This window comes from Paroedura picta, chromosome 8, assembly GCF_049243985.1.
Source record: "Paroedura picta isolate Pp20150507F chromosome 8, Ppicta_v3.0, whole genome shotgun sequence".
NCBI classification, from domain to species: domain Eukaryota; kingdom Metazoa; phylum Chordata; class Lepidosauria; order Squamata; family Gekkonidae; genus Paroedura; species Paroedura picta.
In genome coordinates, this window is record NC_135376.1 from 89,048,599 (window position 1) to 89,069,228 (window position 20,630).

Genomic DNA, 20,630 nt, shown 5'->3' on the forward strand with positions numbered 1-20,630 from the left:
GTGAATCACTGCTCACTCAGATATCTGTAGAATCAAACAATCCTTATAGGGCAAAGTGTGTGTGTGTGTACACACGCACACTCATAGCCTGTTACCAACGTCGCCATTTACACTTATAATCACATTGTATTTGGAAACTGGCCTGATTTTAGCCAAACTTTCTAAATTATTGGCTGAAATTCAGTAATTGCCTCACGATGACTTCCTGAAGATCTGATTTAAGGAAATGGATCAGTACAACTAGTATACAAGGATCCTTGTCGCTAGAAGGTAATCTGATAAATTATACCAAGTCCTTACACCTTCATATTATTCTCCTCTTGCCCAAACGAAACGTGTTTATGTATACATTTGAAATAGGTATTACAGAACCTGCGAAATCCTTCCTGAGCAAAATCTGAGGGGGACTTCTACGTGAATACCAAAGCTTGCAAAAATGGGTGGTAATGGGGATATATCCTGAGGTCAGTTCAGGACTGTCTGGCAGCAGTATGAGTGATATAGTGACAGAATCCGTAATCCCTCTTGGCATCCCACCCCAGAATGCATTCACATCCCTGCTGCATAAGATGGAAACAACATTCCTTGTCTCAGTGAGTGGGTGGTAGGGGAAGCACCACACTTAAAGCTTTTCACCAGCTGCACACTGTATTTCATATTCACTGGCAAGACAGCTTTCATGAGAAGAGGCTTTGCACACATTCTTAACAGAAACCAAACGTTAAATGACAATTTAATAGACTTTAAAACAAACTGTACGAGTATAAAACACTGGTTTTATATTTCAAAAGTTGCAGGAAGAAAGCCAGTCATTTTTAAACTGTCTTCTACAAAACATTTGCCAGTTGGTTACATAAAAGACACTATATACAATATAAAAGCAGAAAACAATCCACACTGTAAAAATAATTTAAAAACAAAATCTTTCAATTTAAAATATCTCCTATAGCACAAATACATTTTGACATGCAAGCAAAGCGAAACATATTGCATTCTTTAGTGAGGCCCACTATGTTCTGCCGTTTAGAACCTGGGCCATGGGAAAACATGCCAACATTTTGTAGATGAACACAGAAGGCCATTCTTAACACTTTGTTTTGCCATGTTACAAAAACAGATGTATTAATTGCTTAAAAGGACAGCTACTATACATATTTCAAAATGGAATAAATATTAAAGCAATGCACTTCAATGATGACTGGTGGACACAGCTGAAAGTGGTTTCAAAAGAAATGCAAAACTTCTTTAATGTAGAAATAGGAAACAAATTGTAGATGCAAACCATCCACAGGTAGAAACATCTGCAACATCCATGAAAAGGCAGCCTGTAGACAATTGGGGGGGGGGGAGGGTTCTGTAGCAATTGTACCAAGTGTTATTAGGGTTTCCAAACCAAAGAAGAAAGCCCTCAGGCAGCACATTTGAAATCATGCTTAAATTCCTATTCACGTATTATGGTGAAAGCCTAAGTAATTCTTTACAAATGGCTGTGTAAGGTATAAATAGTAGAGAAGCACCTTCTCTATTTGGGTATTATTTACTTTTCCCTTATATACACTTTCAGTACATTTCACATATTCACAACCTGGCAGTGTATACAAAGGATCTTTTACACTAAGCATTTTTGTTTATTAACACCGTTATATATCAAGATCTGTTGTTCCAATCAAAACAAGTCTGATTATTTCATTTAACTGAACACTTCCTTGCTTCAATTGTGCAAGCACTAGCACATAGCCACAGGTTGGTTTGTTTTTTAAAGCACTTTACAGTGATCTAATTTTTTTCAGGTGGTTTGCTATGCCTGATTTTCAGCATGTTCACATGCATCTCAGTAAGAAGAGTAATGTTCAAAGAAAGATAGCTGCCATAGAAATTCTGGAGAAACACCAGTGTTTAACAGATTATGCTTTAAGAGAATTAGAAGTACAAGCAGGCTTTAAATAAACTGAAGTATAACAAAGCAAGAGAGGTGTGGAAGATACCATTCTTTGGTCTAGATTAGCTGTTCCCTTTATATTACATTAACATTCCAATGGCTTTTTTCAAACTGTTTAAAAATAATAGGTTGAAATTTGTTAAGCAAAAATACTATATATATATACACAGAGATCACACAGATTAACTTAATGAATGTGAATGCAGAGACAATACAAGATCCTTTCCTCAAAATTCAAAACATAAGAAGACCAGTTAGTGTTGAGTGTGCCTTTATAGAATTTGATTTGAAAAGTTAGAAAACTATGCATGAAAATCTACTCTAGTTGTGTATAAACATTACTTCCTTATTTCCTTGCTCTAAATTCAGTACACATTCGTTCTGACATGCCAAAATTTCTAATGCTGGTGGAAAAGTTCCGGGAATCTGTAATTACTTTACAGCTTGTCTGTTGGATGGTCAAGTCCTACAGGCTCATTTACAGAAGATGACTCATCAACAGATTCTTGAAGGTCAGTTCCATCTTCCCCAAAGGCGTTCTCCTCTTCTCTCTCAGGAGAATCATTGTCTTCTATGCCATTATAGAATTCCTCAATTTCACTTTCATCTTCTATGTCTAAGCTCGGAGTATGACAGGACCCACTATCACTGCTACTTCCGCAGGAACTGGAGGATATGACATCATCTTCAGAGTCTGAGTATACCTCAGCACCATGGAAAATATAGCGATTTGGGGGTAAAAACAAGTATTGAGTACCTGAAAAACATTGAATAGGAAGAACAATTATTTCAGAATGAGTAATAATCATAATAAACCTATAGAGGATTTTGAAAGACGAAACAGTTACACAGTCTATTGGCTCTAAGCAAATGCCCAGTGATGCAGAAGGTTTGATAAAAGGGCTGTATAAGTCCAGGGAAGGGTCATGCAGCATAGAGGCGTAGTGTACTCATTCTTACCACAGCATATCTGCCTTTCTCCTCCGAGAAGAATTCAAATGGCTGCTTTAAGACTCTTAGTAATTCAGGTATCTTATCAGACTCTAGCGGTGACTGAACTTTTAAAAAGCCATAACATCTATAACCTAAATGCATAAGTCAGTTCAATATACAATGCTTTTTCTTGGCCCGCACAATTGCAAGCTACAACAATAGTCTCATAGACATCAAGATTTCTTAAGGATGTTCACACAGCTAGTAAATATATGAAAGCTTTCTCACAAAGGAAGATGTATCCAAAATTAAGGTATCTTTCAGGCAATCTGGATTTCTATTGTGTTTCGAATGTTATAGCTGCAAAACCCAATGAAGTCCAATAGTTCCTGGGCGTAGGCTCCAGGAAGAATCATCCACCATACTGCCACCTCCCTCATGTGTCAGCAGCTGTGCCACAATCAGTGTGAGTTGCCATGGTTGGGTTGCCTGTCATCAAGCCTGGAGCACCCCCACACACATCGAGCCAGTCCTGGGGTGGGGTGGCCACATGGGGAACTCCTGCTACAGGGGTGACACCCTGATTGCCTCTAAATTGGCTCTCAGGTGGCTTTGACAAGCACAAAAGAGGTGGGAGCAGAAGGGACAGGTTCATTCTGGGGATCGAGGTGGGAACTGTTGCTCCTCTGGACAGCACTTGGAGCAGCGTGCTACCATGGCTCGATGCTGAGTCTGGTATAGGTGGAGGGACTTCTCCGGGCATGGCAATGCTCAGCTGGAGGAACACTTGGTCTTGTAGCCCCCCCCCCCCCACCTCATGCACAGTTGAACTGGTCCGTCTTCTCCAGCTCATTTTGTCCATGACACTGACTCTTCTACTTTTGTGGAATGTCCAGGCCCCAGGCTCTGGCCCTGCCAAATGGACTGGCCCAGCACCCAAGTAGGGGCTGGCTTGGGTCATGCCCCACAGGCGGCCCACTTGGCTCTGGCTGTTGCATAGGGAGCGTAAGACTGACCAAAGCCCATGGGGGTGAACATCTGTAGTTCATTGGCAGCAGTGGGGTGAATTACTGTAAGTACCTCGGCTTGGTGGTAGGGGTCATCTCCATGGTCACAGACCTATGGGGTCCAAATCCACAGCAAGGGCACTCGTGAGCTTGTTCCGCCACTGGTTCAAAGCACAAACCTCCACAGCTGATGGCCCAGCTGGTGTAAGCAGCCATTAGCGGTTCTGTGATTCCTTTCATTGTTGGGGCCCTGGTGGGTGCACCCCCACTGGGGGCATCTTGGATAGCCAAGTATAGTGTGGAAATCTGAAGTAGTTGCACAAAGCCTGCTCTCAAACTGTTGTGGTGAGCTTTAGCAATCTGTCATGTTCCGTGGCAATTCTTCCAGCAAGGCAAACTCAGAGTCCTGGTTAGAAACTCAGTAGTTTATTGAGGAGAGTATAAACAGCTATACAGGATGCTTTGTTGCTAAAGCTAAAGACATACAAAAGTTTGGAAAAGATATAGAGCCAAGCTCCTCCTCCCAAGTACCATTTGTTCCCACAACTGGTGATGCACCACCTTATCATCAAGGGCATGCACAGTTTTCAGCTTGACATCTAGAGCCAGGAAAGGACAGCCATAACATTTGAAGCACAATAGGAGTCTAGATGGCCAAGGGCCTGAGAAACAGGGATAGGGGAATTGAGGGAGGAAGCCTTTCAGCTGCCCCAAGAAGATCCTGGAACACTCATCAAGCCACTGTGGAATTTATTAATTTTATTTATTAATTAGACTCTAACCCCGCCACTCCCAGATGAGCTGGCTCATGGTGGAGGTAAATGTGACGCTAGATCAGGCTTTTCAACCAGTATTTCATAAAACCCTGGACTTTCTTAACAGCCCTGGAAGGGTTTCCTGAATGGGCTGAAGTTAATTATTTTTATATATATTTTGAAAATGTTAAGCAATTATCAGATGAAATGTCCATATATGATTATGATGTCCTGCCTCCCCTTCCTCAAATGACCAATGATGGGCCTGGAAGGGGCCCCAGGCAGGCATGTACACAGTTATGCTACCCAATGATATTCTGCATGATTGTGCCACTTCTGGGGTTTCTTGAACCCTAAAGAATGTTTCAGGGATTTCTGAACAGTAAAAGAGTTGAAAAAGGCTGCTTTAGATATTCTCCTAAAGGGAAATACTGCTCCCTTTTGATACAAATAGATTTATTACCCACCACTATCAGTCAAGCCGTCTTGCGGCGGGTTACATAAAATAATACATGTGTATAAAACCCCTGAATTCCCTATTAATACCCTGGCAGCAAACTATCCCCTCCCTCTCAACCGACAATTTCCACTTCCTGTGCCTCCAGGGACAACTTATGGATGCCGACTCCACTGCAAATGGTCTAGTCTAGAGGGGCCCATCCGATCTCCCGCACCTTGACCTCACCAGAGACCTGCTAGAAGAGGTCCGTCTTACAGGCCCTGTGGAACACAGAAAGTTCTTGCAGGGCCCTCAGCTCTTCCAGGGAAAAGTCTGATGTGGAGAAAAGCAAGCAATCCACAGTGTGCACTGCTTCATACAAAATAATGTTACAAAAACCCAACAATCCAACACCAGATTAAAAATCCACCCCATCACTATAGTAACAGAACAGTATCAACCAAATAATGATCAGTGGAATAAAGATATCCAAAGATATGGAATCACAGTATAAAAGGCTTTCTATGCCTAGTCAACACTGACTTCAGGTGGTGGGGTGGGGAAGATCTAAATAAATGGGAAGATTCATGTTAGCTTGAAGGAACAAACAGCTCTTCAGCTGCTCTGAACGTTTATATAGGCCAAAGCTAGCACTCTGAACTGCACATAGAGATGGACTGGGAACCAAAGCAGCAACAGACATAATGCCATCACTGCAGGCAGATCCCTGTGTACATTCTTATCACAGCATTTTGGATAAATCAAATTTTCTGAGAAGTCTTAAAAGGCAGACAACCAGCTGGCTGCTCAAGAGCAGTTATGTGGCTTTAGATGGAAAAGTGGGTTCCATTTCACTTCATAGTATCCAAACCATGGTGTTTGGAAGAAGTCAAAACTTACCATCAAGTCGCTTGCTAATCTGCTCTTTTGCACATCGGTTAGTCCAACTTTTCCTTAATGTTTCAACAGATAAAATTCTTTCTTTGCTTTCACCTTGGTTAGATCCATTTTCCTTGACATGTTCTGGGTTTTCTAACTGGTCAGTAAGACTTTCTGCATTTTCTAGAGAATTCTGAACGTCATGTTCTTTTCCTTCTAGACAGTTCTCTTTAGAAACCAAGGCAGCATCAGAATTTCCAGCTTTATATTCAAAAGAAGGCTCTGAGTGTACCACCTGAGAATCTTGTGGTGCCATTCTATCAGGTGAACTAGAATATTCAGAAATGTTTAAAGGAGTTGGTGGTAACTCAGCTGAGTGTATTTCAAGTTCCTTGTGCACTCGTGGAGGTTTCTCTGTTATTTCTGAAAGTTTGACCAAGCTGCTACAAAGTTTTATGTATTCACCACCCAGCCTGTGACATAATTCATTGATAATCACATCACAGTCACCCAGAAGCTCCACATCAAAGTGTAGATGAGGCAATGGTTCTCTGTTAATTAAAATCTGAGGCACTTCATGGGGGATGGAACCTACATTTTTTAAAGAAAAAAAATTAAAATTAGGTTAAACTGAGTTTTATGACAGATGACATACACTTGTTCAGCCATTTTAGTGCTATTCGTTACATTCCAGCGTACACTATGTAAACACACACATACACACACTGCTCCCTAACTTCATTTGTCTCTCTGCGCTAGACAATATACAAGCTGTATGAATTGTTGCTCATAAATTTTTAATCAAAAGCATAACACCCCCTCAACTAAGTAAGCAATTAATACTTACTTGGAATCAATGCTACTGGTCTTACTTTAAGTGAAGACCCAATAACAATAAGAAGATCAACCTCATCTTTGTCATATTTCATGGCCCTATGAAACTGCTCAGGTAGATTTTCACCAAAGAACACTATTTCTGGCTTCATGATGGCAAGGGGTTCATCAGATGGACACCTGGGGCACCTAGGAACAACCTGCATGACATACAAAAGACTGGATTACCGTTTAGAATTTTATAAATGCATTCTTTCAATACATTTGCAGCGACAGATAACTTGCATAGAAGGTCAAATCTCCACGTATTTTGAGAATGTAACACACATAAGTGTTCTAGCTGCTGCAACACTAATTACAGTGAACTCCCCGTCACTGGCAGTCTTCAAGCAAAGGTTGGATACACACTTTTCTTGGATGCTTTAGGATGCTTAGGGCTAATCCTGCGTTGAGCAGGGGGTTGGACTAGATGGCCTGTATGGCCCCTTCCAACTCTATGATTCTACACTCAGGAGGGTCCTTAACATTTTATGGAATTTTAATTAAACATATATAATGAACATTTAAAACTTAAATTTTCCATTAGACCTATTCTGCATGCCTACATACCGCATTAAAAGCATCAATAGGAGCAAAATGACTGACAATTCCTGCAAAGCATTCCAGAGAAAAACTCAACTGATGTTATGCATTAATCTCAAATTGTGTACAGGATAGTTTCACAAAACCAAAAGAGTAAACTGCATGAAGAATGTAATTTCTGTTTTGCTGTTGAGCGTATGTGAAAGACAAGAAGCCTTTTCTTATTATGATTATATAAAGAACTGGTAGGCTTCTACCAAGAAGGTAGCTGGTTACTTCCAATTAACCAGCTTGTTAATTCAGATCCACTCTTTCTTTACCCTTACTGTCCCCTTAAGGTTGCCAGATTGCAAGTCACAATGGACACAACCACTTCATACAGAACCCGTGATAGTACAGCTGTGACAAGCTATTTGAGTTCTAAGTCTGAAAGAAAAAAATGTCAAGGATTGCAAGCAGAGTTCTGCTTTCAGAATAGATTCTGTCTGCCTTCAGCTTCCCTCTGCAGCTTCTGCTGCTCCCCAAGTTGCTGCTCCTAGGGCATCAGTGGACCCCCAAAAACACCACTGGATGCAACAAGGGGATTTGCAATGACAGGATAGAATCTACTCTGAAAGCAGAGCTCTGCTTGTAGTCCTTGACATTTTTTTCTTTCAGACTTAGAACTCAAACAGCCAGGGATGTAGAGTTCTCTGGGGTTTCATGTTAACCCTGAACAGCAGTTCAAATAAGCATGACTCCATTTACACAGAACCATTTCTAAGAACAATACAGTTCTTGATAAAGCAGAAGTACGTATTCTGCAGAGTTGGGTGCAAAAGACAGCACCTATCAGATCATTTTCTCATGAGCAATTTGGTTGCTGTTAGCTTGCATAGTTTCTGAAATGGAAATCACTCCTCACAAAACACATACCTGTGAACTAGGCTGGATCCTAATGACCATCACTTTCCCCAAAGTATTCTAAGAGCACTAGTCTTACCTGATTAAAAATGTCTTCACGAACAACTTCACAGTCAACCTTGTATTTACAGATTAGGCAAGAAGCTGTTGCAAAGGAACCTGGGGGAAAGAAAAACACATGAAGCAAAGTGAGGTACTTGCAGATGCAGAAATTGGAGCCTTATTGAAATATTGTATAAAAATACAAGTAGTTAGTTAAATTACCAGAACAATTTAACAGCCAATCCTATGCGTGCTTACTCAGAACTAAACCCTGTTAAATTCAGTAGGGCTTACTTCCAAGTACATGTGTATATGATTGTAACCCAAATCACATTAAGCTTTCTGCGGCCAGAGCATCCAGGAGCAGAACGTTATAGTTGCTTTGATTTTGCACATAGATCAAGAAGATTACTGGGATTTCACTTCTTCCTTGAGTTCCTTTTACAGATTCATCTCTGTTCACCAGGAGACTCTTATCTGCTACATCAGTAGTCCCCAACCTTTTTATCACAGGGGACCGGTCAACGCTTGACAATTTTACTGAGACCCGGGGGGGGGGGGGGTAGTCTTTTGCTTAGGGATGTCGCCACCGCCTGAGCCCCTGCTCTGCTTGCTTTCCTACCAGTGTCCCTGAATTCCCGCCACCCACTGTGGGGCGCTGCTAGCAGCAGCTGCACAGTGCCATGCCGAGGGGGAGTCCCAGCCATGGCGGCCGCCAGAGAGCACCAAAGGTGAGCTGGCGGCAGAGTGGCAGGACAGTCCCCGAGGCAGCAGCCGGGGAGGAGGATGAGGAGGAGCCGTGGCCCGGTACCGACTGATCCACGGACTGGGACTGGTGCCCGGACCGGGGGTTGGGGACCACTGTGCTACATGTTTTGGCTTAGACCATGGATGATGTGATGAAAGAGAGAAGTCAAATGTGCCACCTAATTTATTTCAATCTTATTTTAAGAGTCATTGTTTCACCGCTGAAGGGTTTAATTTGGTGCATACTTCCCTGAGTGGAAATTCCTTTTAAATCTTTAGGGAGTTTACTTAAAAAATTACTGTATCCACATTTCTCCCAGGCATCCTGGAGCCTAAGTTGGGAAGCAACAATGTAAAAATATGAAACAATATTAAAAGTATCACTTCTGAACTAACACAAGTTCAGGTGATACGGAATTTTCCAAGAGCCACAATGGCTCTAAGTCATACTAACCAGAAAATGTATGGGTCCATATTAACCTGTATGCACTGCACTAATTACTTCCATTTATTCCAGATGAAATTATCTATTATTCATTTGAAATTTCTATACTGCTTCTCCAAATGCTCGCTCATCAAGTTTTATGCTCTCTCCTAGTGGATAGTATTTTTCTGTAGTTTTGAACATATTCTAAGGATGGCTACATCTTTCTGTATAACTGTCCCATAGACACAAATTGTATAGTGTGAGGGGGCATAAGGCTAAAGGGGGAAATTATATAGTAGCCCCCCCCCCAATTTAATAGCAAGAACAGTAGTTATTCAATTTAACCTTTCAGTTTTGCTTGCCAGAAACCAGGCTAGCCAGATCTCAATAGATCTCAGAAGCTAATCTGGGACAGCCCTAGTTAGTATATGGTAGGGAATATCACAAAGGAACATCAGTGTTACTGTTCAGAGGCAGGCAATGGCAAACTACTTCTGCTAGCCTCTTCTCCTGAAAACCCTACAACTAAGTCAGCTGTCCCGAGAGAGAGAGAGAGAAATTGGAAACAGGTTCATTGTTTCGCCTAAATCCTTTTTCTTATCCCTCCATAAGTGGAAAGCCTCATGACATTTTATTAAATGAAGACTGAAAATTCAGACAAAATAACTGATAAAACAATTCACCATTATGGAGTTAACACACAACCTTTTCCAAGTTTATAAACAGGATGGTCAGCATATTGAGCATACTGAGCATATTGAGCCCACCTTATATCCTCCAGGAAATAAACTGCAGATTTCACTAGGTTGGAGACAGAGAACTCTGAGTAAAAAGGAACAGCCACTAATTCTGATTCACAAAAGCACACACAAGAATAACGAGTAGATTTCTCTCTCCCTGCCATCAAGTCATGGTGAGCATATGGCGACTCCATAGGATTTTGATGGCAAGAGATGTCCAGAACTGGCTTGCCACTGCCTGCTTCTGTGTAATGACCCTGGCACTCCTTGGTCTCCCTTCCAAATACTGGCCTAGAGTGACCCTGCTTAGCTTCTGAGATCTGAGGGGATCAGCTGTCCAAGTCAGGGCAAGTTAAGTTCTTATAGTTGTGCAAGAGGCTGCACAAGCCTGTTGTGCATTTTCTCATACATCCAAACATATGCCTTGGGAATTAGTTTCATTTTCCCTGTGCTTTATTCAAACACTAGCTTCAACGTCCGTTCATAAGTACGGGCTTTGAAAGCTCCCCCCCCCCCTCGGGTGCTTTCCCTGGGCACGCCAAGTGTGCCCAAAGCGATCCCCAGGCCCCTCCCAGCTGCCGGCGAGCCCACCAGTTGTGCTCTGTGGGCCACAGGGAAGCCATTCCTGGCTCCCTCCCCCCCCAGCGAGGGTGCAGCTTCCCCGCAGCCCGCAGAGAACACCTAGTGCCTCAAAGCCATCCCAGCCCCCTCCCCCCTGGTAAGCTGAAGCTTACCCGGGCATGTGGCCTTTTCATTGGAGGGCCTACATGGTGTACGGCTGGCACAGCCAGCTCCTGGAGGTGGCTGCTCCAAGGGCCGGACCAATCCAGATGCGCCCAACTTTGCTGGGTGCATCCAGATTGGCCTGCTGACCCGGACACCACCCAGACAGGGTGGTGACCAGGCCCAGACAGGGCCACCTACATGGCCCTTTTAATTTTATTTATAAGGCCAATGGTTAAGTTACAAAACAGCCTTTCCAAGAGTGCAGAATACTTTCTTCATCAGGATGACACCTTTATATCTAAACATCAACATAACCCGTAGGTCTATGACAGAAAATAACAGAAGCTTGACTGACCGTGACATTGGATTATCCTTTGAATTCCTGCAACTTGTTCCAGTGTATCTATGTTCTGAGTATAATTGCGAAGCAGTTTTCTTTCTTTGTCCATCAGCGCTATAAATTTATGACAGAGAGATGGTTGAAACTGTCCAGGATATATTTCCTACAGAATTTAGAAAGAATTATGTAAAGAACTTTGCAGCTGCCATATTCCATTTAGGCATGTGAGTCACTCCCAAAAGCAATAGCAGAATAGCAGAAAATATTAGCGTTTTGTCAAAAATTCTAATATCAGGATTCTAACCACAAATAAATTAAGCTAATTTCAGTTTGTGTAAACCTTCAGGCTTGGGGTCAATACTACTGTAATACAGCATCTGAGTGAAGAAGACTAACCTACAGTGGCATCTGAAGATTACAATGTAAATGATTGGGGGAATTGTTCCTAGTTAATTTAGTTAAAATTGTCTCTTTCAAACAAACACTCAGAGTAGAGTATGCTGTCTCAGAACCATAACTAACAATAGTATTTAAACACTTAAACTGTGGGGGGTGGGTCTCCCTTTTAGCTTCTTTAACTGATTCACTAGTTCTGAATATTCTGAGAGTCCATAGCATGTATGCACAGTTGATAAAGATCTTTAAAGTAGTTGGAGGGACATACCTAGACATAGTGAAGGACCCCAACCTTCTCAGCTAGTTGGCCCCTTTCACTGCCTTTGTGATAACACTTGATCATGAAGTTGGCCATCTGAAGTTGTTATTTATCCCATGGGATTGGCATAGTCTTTATTTAACTCCTTTATATCCCTCAAGTTAGACAAAATCAAATACAAAACAAGGTTCTAAGCATTGCTTAATGTGATTATATGTAACATCACACTCAGGTATCATTAACAACATGCTTCTTACGTATTTATTTAGTACATTTTTATCCTGCCCTTCATCCGGGGAGTTTAACTACAGAGTTCTCTGTTTTATTCTCACAGCAAGTCCATGAGATAAGTTAGGGCTCAAACTCACCCAATGAATATCATGGTGAGTGGGGATTTGAAATTAGGTCTCCTCAGGCCTAATTTTACACATAAGCTCTCTTCCTAAGGATCATGAGTTGTCAGAGTATAGTAATAAAGGCGCTGAACATTGGGGTGGGGAAGGGAGACAGAGAGAGAGAAAAGCAGCAGCACCTTTGCAAACTTAAAAAATGGCCTTGGATCTTTTCGGAAATATTCAATGTCAAACATGGCTTGAGGATCTGGAAGATCTGGGAAATCCACTGCAAGACGCGCATAGATACCATCTCTAGATCGGAAGTCAGGAATTCCACAAGAAACAGATACCTGAAATGTTACATAAAGTAGTAGGAAATATGTGTTTAGATGCAATTACATTTGCCGTTTATGGCACGTGAACCTTAGAATAGCATGCTGCAAAATACAATTCCTTATTTTCTTTTGACAAAAGAAATAGTCATTTCCTTCACAATTTTTTAAATTATATAGTTACATGGAAGACAATTCTAATTCAACTGTACATATTTTCAGATCATTTAGAGCAGGGGTAGTCAACCTGTGGTACTCCAGAAGTTCATGGACTACAATTCCCATGAACCCCTGACAGCATTTGCTAGCAGGGGCTCATGGGAATTGTAGTCCATGAATATCTGGAGGACCACAGGTTTACCCCTGATTTAGAGAATCTAGTATAAAGAATACATAGGCTATGGTACTAAAGGGGGAAAAAAAAACTAAAGCTTAGTTCAAAAACTTCCAAATAAATTGTAACTTTTTAAAGAGATATCCTTTCCACATAAATTAAAATGGACGGCATGAGTTTATTTAGGGCATTTAATTGTAATGCAAGCATTTCCTTCCAATCAGAACAATTGTGACATAGCAAGCAAGGCAAATTGGCACAGATGCCATGTTCTGCTTGCTTTCTAAAGCCCTTCCACCTTCTCTTGTCACATATTTTGGTCATCTCTGATCTTTCCTGAAAGAGCCACTTGCAGAGTACTCTGGGAAAACTGACTGGCAGTTACTGGTGCCTCAAAGAGATGGAAAACTTACAAAATAAGAGGCAGGAAACACAGTGCTGGGGATAGGATACAGTATACAATATGTGCTTGACTGCTGAAACTCAGCAGGGTCAAAGGGAGAGTTATTCCGGGCTAAGACCAATGGTCTTCAATTTGAGTAGCTCTGCATAAATCTGTATGAGTAGAAACTGAGGTACGTGATAATTAACACCCGAAGGCGCTATTTGTATGCTAGGCTTCCTGTGGGAGATTTGCAGAATGTATAAATCAGCCTTTCTCAACCTCTTTACCACTGAGAAACCCCTGAAACATTCTGCAGGCTTTGAGAACCCCAGAAGTGATGTCACCAGGCCACAGTTTCCTGCTATGTCCCAGGAAGTCACATGTCACCAGAAGTGACATCACCCAGATGCTCCCCTGGATGTGACATTATCAGGCCACTCCCACAGCACAGGAAGTGACTGCAGAGAATTATTTTCAGATGATTTGTGAACAGAACCATACCTGCATTCCGGGTGGGCTACCAGTTTACTCCTCTTTACCAAAGGGAGCCTGAAGAAACAGGGCGGGGACAGGCCTATGCCACTCTGTCACCTCCATCCTCCCTCCCCCCAACTCCAGAAATGGCTCCGTAAAACGGAGCTCTTCCACCAGGTCTATGGTTGAGGCTGGGGTCAGCGAATCAAGGACATCGCACCCCCCCCCCCGGAGTTAGGAAGTGTACATCGCTCCCTTCCACTATCTTCGTTATTCGGTATGGGGGAGGGTTGGGGATTTTTTTGATGTCATGTTGGTATTTTTTTAATCTTTTAATGGGGATTTTAATGGGGTGGAGACTGCTGTGACCTGCCTCGAGCCTATTGAGAGAGGCGGGAAATAAATCTAATAAATAATAATAATGATAATAGAGCAGGCCTATGCCATTCTGTCTCTCTCCCTCCTTGCATTCAAGTTAAAAAGAGTATTTTTCTAGACACCAATTGCTACCTTGTGTGACAAGCCTTGGCTAGCACGGATGTGTATGCCCCTCTTTCCCACCTTCTCCAGGCCCCTCATTGGCCATGGGGAGTGCAGGATGAGTTGACCATATACGGTCATATCATCGATAAATTTTTAAAGAATTAATTAACTCCCACCCAATTGGCAAATCCTTTCTGGGGCTGTCAGAAAACTCTGGTTGAGAAAGCCTGTTATAAATCATGATCCAGGCCCTACTTTTGTAGGTTATGATAAACAATCAGTCCAGAAGCAGCACTACCATTAGCCCTGAGCAGCGTGAGGCTAATTCAAAATTCAAATAGCTATCCATTTCTCCCATTAACCCTACAAAATACATACCCCAGCTCCAGTTAGAACAATTATTTTTTTGCATTCTTGTAGAAGTTTCACAGCATCCTCTATAGTATTAATATCCTTCCGCTTTTTTCTTTTGGGTGGTTCAGAGAGAATGTTTATAACTATTTGCCACAATGTCATATCATCCAGTTCAGGAGGAGGAATAGTTTCTGGCAACAAGTCTTTCAAAATCGCACGCGGATCTGTGCCTATCATGAGATGTTGTTGGACAAAAGTGTAGGGCCCTGTTACAGAAAACAAAATGCATGTGATCTGGCTGGCATAGTATGCTCAATTTGAATTGAGAATTGTGCAGTAACTTTCATGGCTGCATCTTATGCCTCATTTTCAACCAAGCTGAATTAGTTTCTAACAAAGTCACACACCAGTCTGAATGTACTGTACACTGAAATCATGTTTTAGTATGACAAGCAACATACCCTGAGAGCAACAAATAGGCCAGGCTCTTCCCATGATTTGTCTTGGTCCTGCATACCTACAGGACCACCTGTCCCCCTACAATCAGCAAATACAAATGTTGGCCCTGAAGAAATTTGACAGGGCTTTCTTGGCCCTGGCTCCTGCCTGGTGGTATGAAGTAAAGATCCTGATGGAGCTGGTGAAGTTCTGCAGCTCTTCCACCAGGCACATGGCTGATGCCAGGACAAAATGAGAAAAACTATGAGCCTCTCTCCGCTTTTCTACTGCAGCTTCTCCAAGTACAACTGGATGATACCCTGCTCAGAAATCCCACCACAGGCTTGAAAAGGTGATCTACAATGCAAGGGGATCGATGGGAAGGGAATAGCAATAGATAATTTAAAACTGTAATGTTGTTAAATAGATTTTACGCATGTTATTATTAAAGAAGAAGAAGTTGGTTCTTATATGCTGCTTTTCTCTACCCTAAGGAGTCTCAAAGCGGCTTACAGTTGCCTTCCCTTTCCTCTCCCCACAACAGACACCCTGTGAGGGAGGTGAGGCTGAGAGAGCCCTGAGATTACTGCTCAGTCCGAACAGCTTTCTCAGTGCTGTGGTGAGCCCAAGATCACCCAGCTGGTTGCATGTGTCTGAGGAGAGCGGAATTAAACCCAGTTCACCAGATTGGAAGTCCGCACTCCTAACCACTACACAAAGCCTCCCCAAGCCTATAAAATGAATAATAATAATGATAATAATTAATCTTGGTCCAACAGTTTATTGTTGGCTGTTAAGTGCAAAATCTGTGGTGCTGTGGTGACAGCAGCAGCCACAGAAGGTAGCATTTCAAAGCCCTCTTTGCATTCTCACACAGAAACAAGTATATGCAGGTGTACTTAATAAAGTCTGCCCCTGTAGCACTGACTTGGTACCCCAAGTTAACTTACAAACAATTCTCAAACAAAAAAATTAATGTTATGCTGGCATCATCACTGATCTATCTGATCCCAAGGACTTCTCTCTGTGATACAGTGGGTCGTGAGTTAATCTCCAAGCTACACACAGCACAGATACATTGAGAGCTAGTTTTATCTTTTAAAGTTGCTGTCTATATTTTGCAGATTACAATATGTTGTACATTTTTTAATTCCATGAATTGTTTAGAACTTTGACTTCATGATTTCATGTTTAACTTGTTGTAATAACCATAAACATCACTAACACAGCTCCAGTTGGACAACTCCCCAGCCTTAACTCTGTCATATTTTGTTCCAAATATGTTATCTCTATATTCATGCTGTGTTGAGCCATGTGATTGTATTTTAGACCCCCAAACTGAGAACACAGCTGTGTAAATAGCTAGTCAGGAGAAAAATCACCTGTTTCCCATTCTGCTAATGTGGGTTTCACCTTTCCTCTCTGTATTCAAACATTAGGTCAGGCCTGATTATTCCTGATGGGCATGAACACAACTTGTTTGTCATAACTGCATGCTTCCTCTTTCTTCCCCCTACAAGTTGTTGTTGGCAGCCATTCAGTCATATGAATGTTCAATGTTCTGCCCCTACATGCAGAATGCAAAAGGCCGAAGGTTTTCCAAACATGGAGATTTCAAATGCCAGTTTGCCATGATGTCTGATTGCAGGTACCTAGCAAACTGGGAGTTTATTTCCTTCCCCATTAATCGGGAATCTAATGGCAAACGGGAATTCAATTCAAGGCCAGGGAGTGCTCAGTTTGCATTCCACCTGGGAGTAAGGTGAGGAAGAAAGTGCCCATCTTTAACCGCTCCTGTGGAGCGGATTAAATAAAAGGGTAAGGGCTCTTGGGGAGGAGTTAGGGCGGGCCCTGTCTGGGATAAAAACTCAGAGGGGCGAATCAGGGGCCCCTCCGAGTGGCACTCAGGGGCTAAGTGGCCAATGGCGCAGCTCCCCATTGGCTACTTGGCCTGGCCCGGCCTCGCCTCAACCGCCAGGGGAGTCGCCTCACAAACGCAGAAGACCTCCGAGGCGGTGAGTCCTCCTAGCGACCTTTCCTCCCCGTTGGACGTCCCTTTCTTCCCCTTCAACGCAGCGTCCCTGTTCCTTTCTGCCCCCCCCCAACAACACGATTATTCTCCCGCCCCTGGGTTGCTGCCGGGGGTGGGGGGTGGACTATGGCCATATAATACAACTTAAGAATAACAAAACCTTGAGGACTGCCATTTAAATGCCCACCTATGCGTGGCCTCGGAGTCCAGTCGCTAGAGCTTGCATGAGAGGCTCGGTCATCTTCATCACTCTCACAGGAATGAAAACCATTTGCAATGATTTCATCACTAAGAAATATGTTGTCTGTAAAAACAGTATCCAATAGAGAAAAAATAGTTATCAGATAGGAATTGCCTCTGGTGTCAGATTTTCACAAGTATGTATCAGTTACTAAATTTTCATATATAAAGTACCGTTAACCTCATTAGAGAAAGCACATATTACCTATAGACACTTCTGAAGTTGAATTACTATGGGAGAAAATATTAAGAAATATGAACCCAGTTCAGGGTATGCATCTTGAAAAATACAAGCAGATATCTACAGAGGTGGGGAAATCAGTACGCAAAAGAAAAAATCTCTGTGGTGTTTGGCAGATCTATTTTATCATTATTATAAGGCCATTCACGGTCAGGGCCCGGCATACCTCTTTGCCTGCGCCCCCCAAAGAACACTCCACTCTGCAAATTCCAACCGATTGGTGGACCCTGCCGGAACTGGCCCATTCCACAGGGCCTGCAAGATGGAGCTCTTCCACCAAGGTTTTGATTGGGGCCAATTACCCTACAACATCTATGCTCCCCCCAATAAAATACCCCCATAGAGACACCCAGCCTGGTAAAACCTACTGGCAGTGACTTTTTGGGTTGTAAGACAATAACTAACGTTGGTAATTGATGCAGCTAACAGGTTTTTAAATTGCTGTAATGTTGCTGTTTAATGGTTTATTGCTGTTTTAATTGTTGTTACCACGTGTATGTACACTACTCTGAGCTGGTGTCAGAAGGGTGGTTTAGAAATTAGATTAATAATAATAAACAATTGCAAAATTGAGAGCCCTGTCAATATGAAGTATATATATATATATATATATATATATATATATATATATATATATATATATATATATCCCTGGAGTTCTGTTAAGTTTCCCTTAAAGAACTGTTCAAAATGAGACCACAGTTTACTTTGGTAACAGGTACACAACTTCATGTTTTTGTTCATACCTTTAAAAGCTCAAGCAGAAGCTTCATCTACAACTCAAATTCCTACCACTGCGACCCTAAGATCACTTTCCTAGGAGTAAGCCACGCAGAGAGGCTTCTAAATAGATCTGCCTGGGATGACTCTCCACTTAACTGCTTGCAGTCCCATTGAATTTACTGGGGCTGCTCTCTGAATAACAAACCAAACATAAGGCTGAGCCACTAGAAAAGTAATTGCCACCCATTAAAGGATGTAATTGTTTAGGATCCCATTGCACATCTGAAATTATTGCACCCTTAGGTCATCATGCTAAAAGGAATGGGGATCGGAGAGATGGCCTTATCTCTATACCTCACAAAACAGAGATCTCATTAAATAGGCCACTCTGTGTTGCATCTACAGTCTCACACTCTTGGGAGTCTGCAATAATTGTTAAATTGTTAAAAAAGGTGCCTGCTCCTACCTCCATGGTCACAAATCCAGAATCCCTTCTACAGACTTACAGGGACCAATTCCATGTGTGTCTGCGATTCAATTAGGAATCTATTACTGCTCCCAAATTGGGGGGGGGGGGGGGAGGACAGAATCCATCCTTGGAGAATCCTCAGGGAACTATAACCAACAAGAGGGGGAGGACCCACATCGTGTGTCGCAGAGAACCCAGCATATACAAAAACGCCAGACTACAATTCCCCCTCCCCGTGGAAACCTGCAGGCAAGTGACAGTTCCGTCCAAATTTCGGCACGCCTCTCTGTGGAATAACACGTGGTCGGTGGGGGTCTTACGGAGAGGACCGCCCTCCTTGTCAGTGGACGCGGAATGCGACTGCAGAGCTACGCAGGGCCTGCGCCGAAGCGGGCCGGACGGGGGGCTCCCGCAGCCGCCCCGCCACACGGGGAGGGGAGAGGACGGCGCCTCCCGCCCCGCTCCGCTCCCCTCCGGCCAGCCCCGCCGGTCTCGGCGCCCAGGGCCCCCCCCTGCCCCGTCCCCCGCCGCTTCTCACCGACTTGCGGGGCCGCCGTCGCCCCCTCGGCGGCCCCGTTTGAACACTGCGCCGCCCCGCAGCCAATGGCCGTCGCCTCCGCTGCGTCCCCGGCGGGCGCCGCCTCCGCTCCCTCCCCTCGGCTGGGCCACCGCGGCGGCGGCGGCGACGGCGCTTGGTGCGGCGACGGCGGCTTTTCCCGGGGCGCCGGGCCCCGCCGACTCGGCCCGTGCTCCGCCGCGCTCCACGCCTGCCCGCCCGGCGCTTCGGCGTCCTTCCTCTCCGGCCGGGCCTGGCTCCCCGGGAGGGACGCCGCCTCCCGGCCGGGGCCCTTCTCCGCCGCCGCCGCCGCCTCCTCCTCCTCCTCCTCCGCGGCGGGGTCGAGCGAGCCCCGCCGCGGGCGCTTGAGGGGCGGCTCGGGGCTCCTGGCGGCGGCGGTGGCGGCGACGCAGCCGGTGCCGCCGCGGCCCCCGCTCCGGGGCTGGAGGAGTGGCGTCTCCCCGTCCGCCATCTTGGAGCCGGAGCAACCGCTCCTCCCTCCCTCTGCCCGCCCGCCGAGCCAGCAGCCGCGGCGCCGTCGACGCGGCCCCCTCCCCCACCTCGGGGAGAGATTTAAACGCGGCACGTGACCGCGCCGACGCCCACGCGGGCGGCCGCCCACCGCCCGGCCGCAACAACAACAAACCGGGTCACGTGGCGCGGAGGGCGGGAGGGAGGGGGGGCGCCGCGGGGACCGACGCAGCGCTCCGCTCTGCGCTGCTCTGCCGGGGGCGGGGGAGCTGCGAGCATTTGGCGCGCCTGTCATTAGAAGGGCGTTGCGCGCGCGCCTCTATTGTTTCCCAGCAGAGCCCCAGTGGAGGAGGAAGGGGGGGGGGTGACTCCCGGGGAAATACTCGGCCCAGGCCGGGAACTAGTCCGTCAGTGGGCCTGGGAAACGCCGAAGTGGTTCTTTGCAGGTGTTAAAGAGGAGGCCGCTCAGAGTCAGCGCCAGCGAGTGCGCGGGTTTTAAGCAAAAGCGACCCCCCCCTTCCCTCTTCCCCCTGGCCTTTTGACCAGCACCAGTTTATCCACGCAGGCTCTACAGCTCCAGGGTATGTGCGGGCCTGGGCGGTTATGGACCTCCACACTGTTGGTTTGCAGGCCGCAAGAAGGGAGAAAGGGTGACATGCATGCTCTGTCAGTAACTGAGCTTACACATCACTCCTTAGTCAGACGAAGAGTGCTTGCACTCAAAAGCTCACACCTTGAATAAATCTTTGTTGGTCTTAAAGGTGCTACTGGACTCAGATTTCATTGCCCTTGACTGTGTGTGTGGACCACAAGGC

General features: G+C 44.5%; 1 protein-coding gene across 1 annotated transcript; it reads right to left on the bottom strand.

The window, feature by feature from the left end:
* Positions 1-756: 756 nt before the first annotated feature.
* On the bottom strand, positions 757-19,959 carry SIRT1 (sirtuin 1). The gene is made up of 9 exons (XM_077350794.1): positions 19,327-19,959; positions 17,303-17,419; positions 14,670-14,911; positions 12,481-12,633; positions 11,309-11,456; positions 8,351-8,430; positions 6,800-6,986; positions 5,974-6,543; positions 757-2,696 (listed from the first exon to the last, which is right to left on the bottom strand). The coding sequence occupies exons 1-9, from the start codon at positions 19,814-19,816 to the stop codon at positions 2,377-2,379; spliced, it is 2,307 nt and encodes a 768-aa protein (XP_077206909.1). The 5' UTR covers positions 19,817-19,959; the 3' UTR covers positions 757-2,376.
* Positions 19,960-20,630: the final 671 nt, after the last annotated feature.

Coding starts and splice junctions, on each gene's coding strand:
- SIRT1 (XM_077350794.1), bottom strand. CDS start 19,816: ATGGCGGACGGGGAGACGCCACTCCTCCAGCCCCGGAGCGGGGGCCGC. Junction 8,431..11,308: donor AAGGATAATCCAATGTCACG/GTCAGTCAAGCT, acceptor TCTTTCCCCCAG/GTTCCTTTGCAACAGCTTCT. Junction 6,987..8,350: donor GTGAAGACATTTTTAATCAG/GTAAGACTAGTG, acceptor TATGTCATGCAG/GTTGTTCCTAGGTGCCCCAG.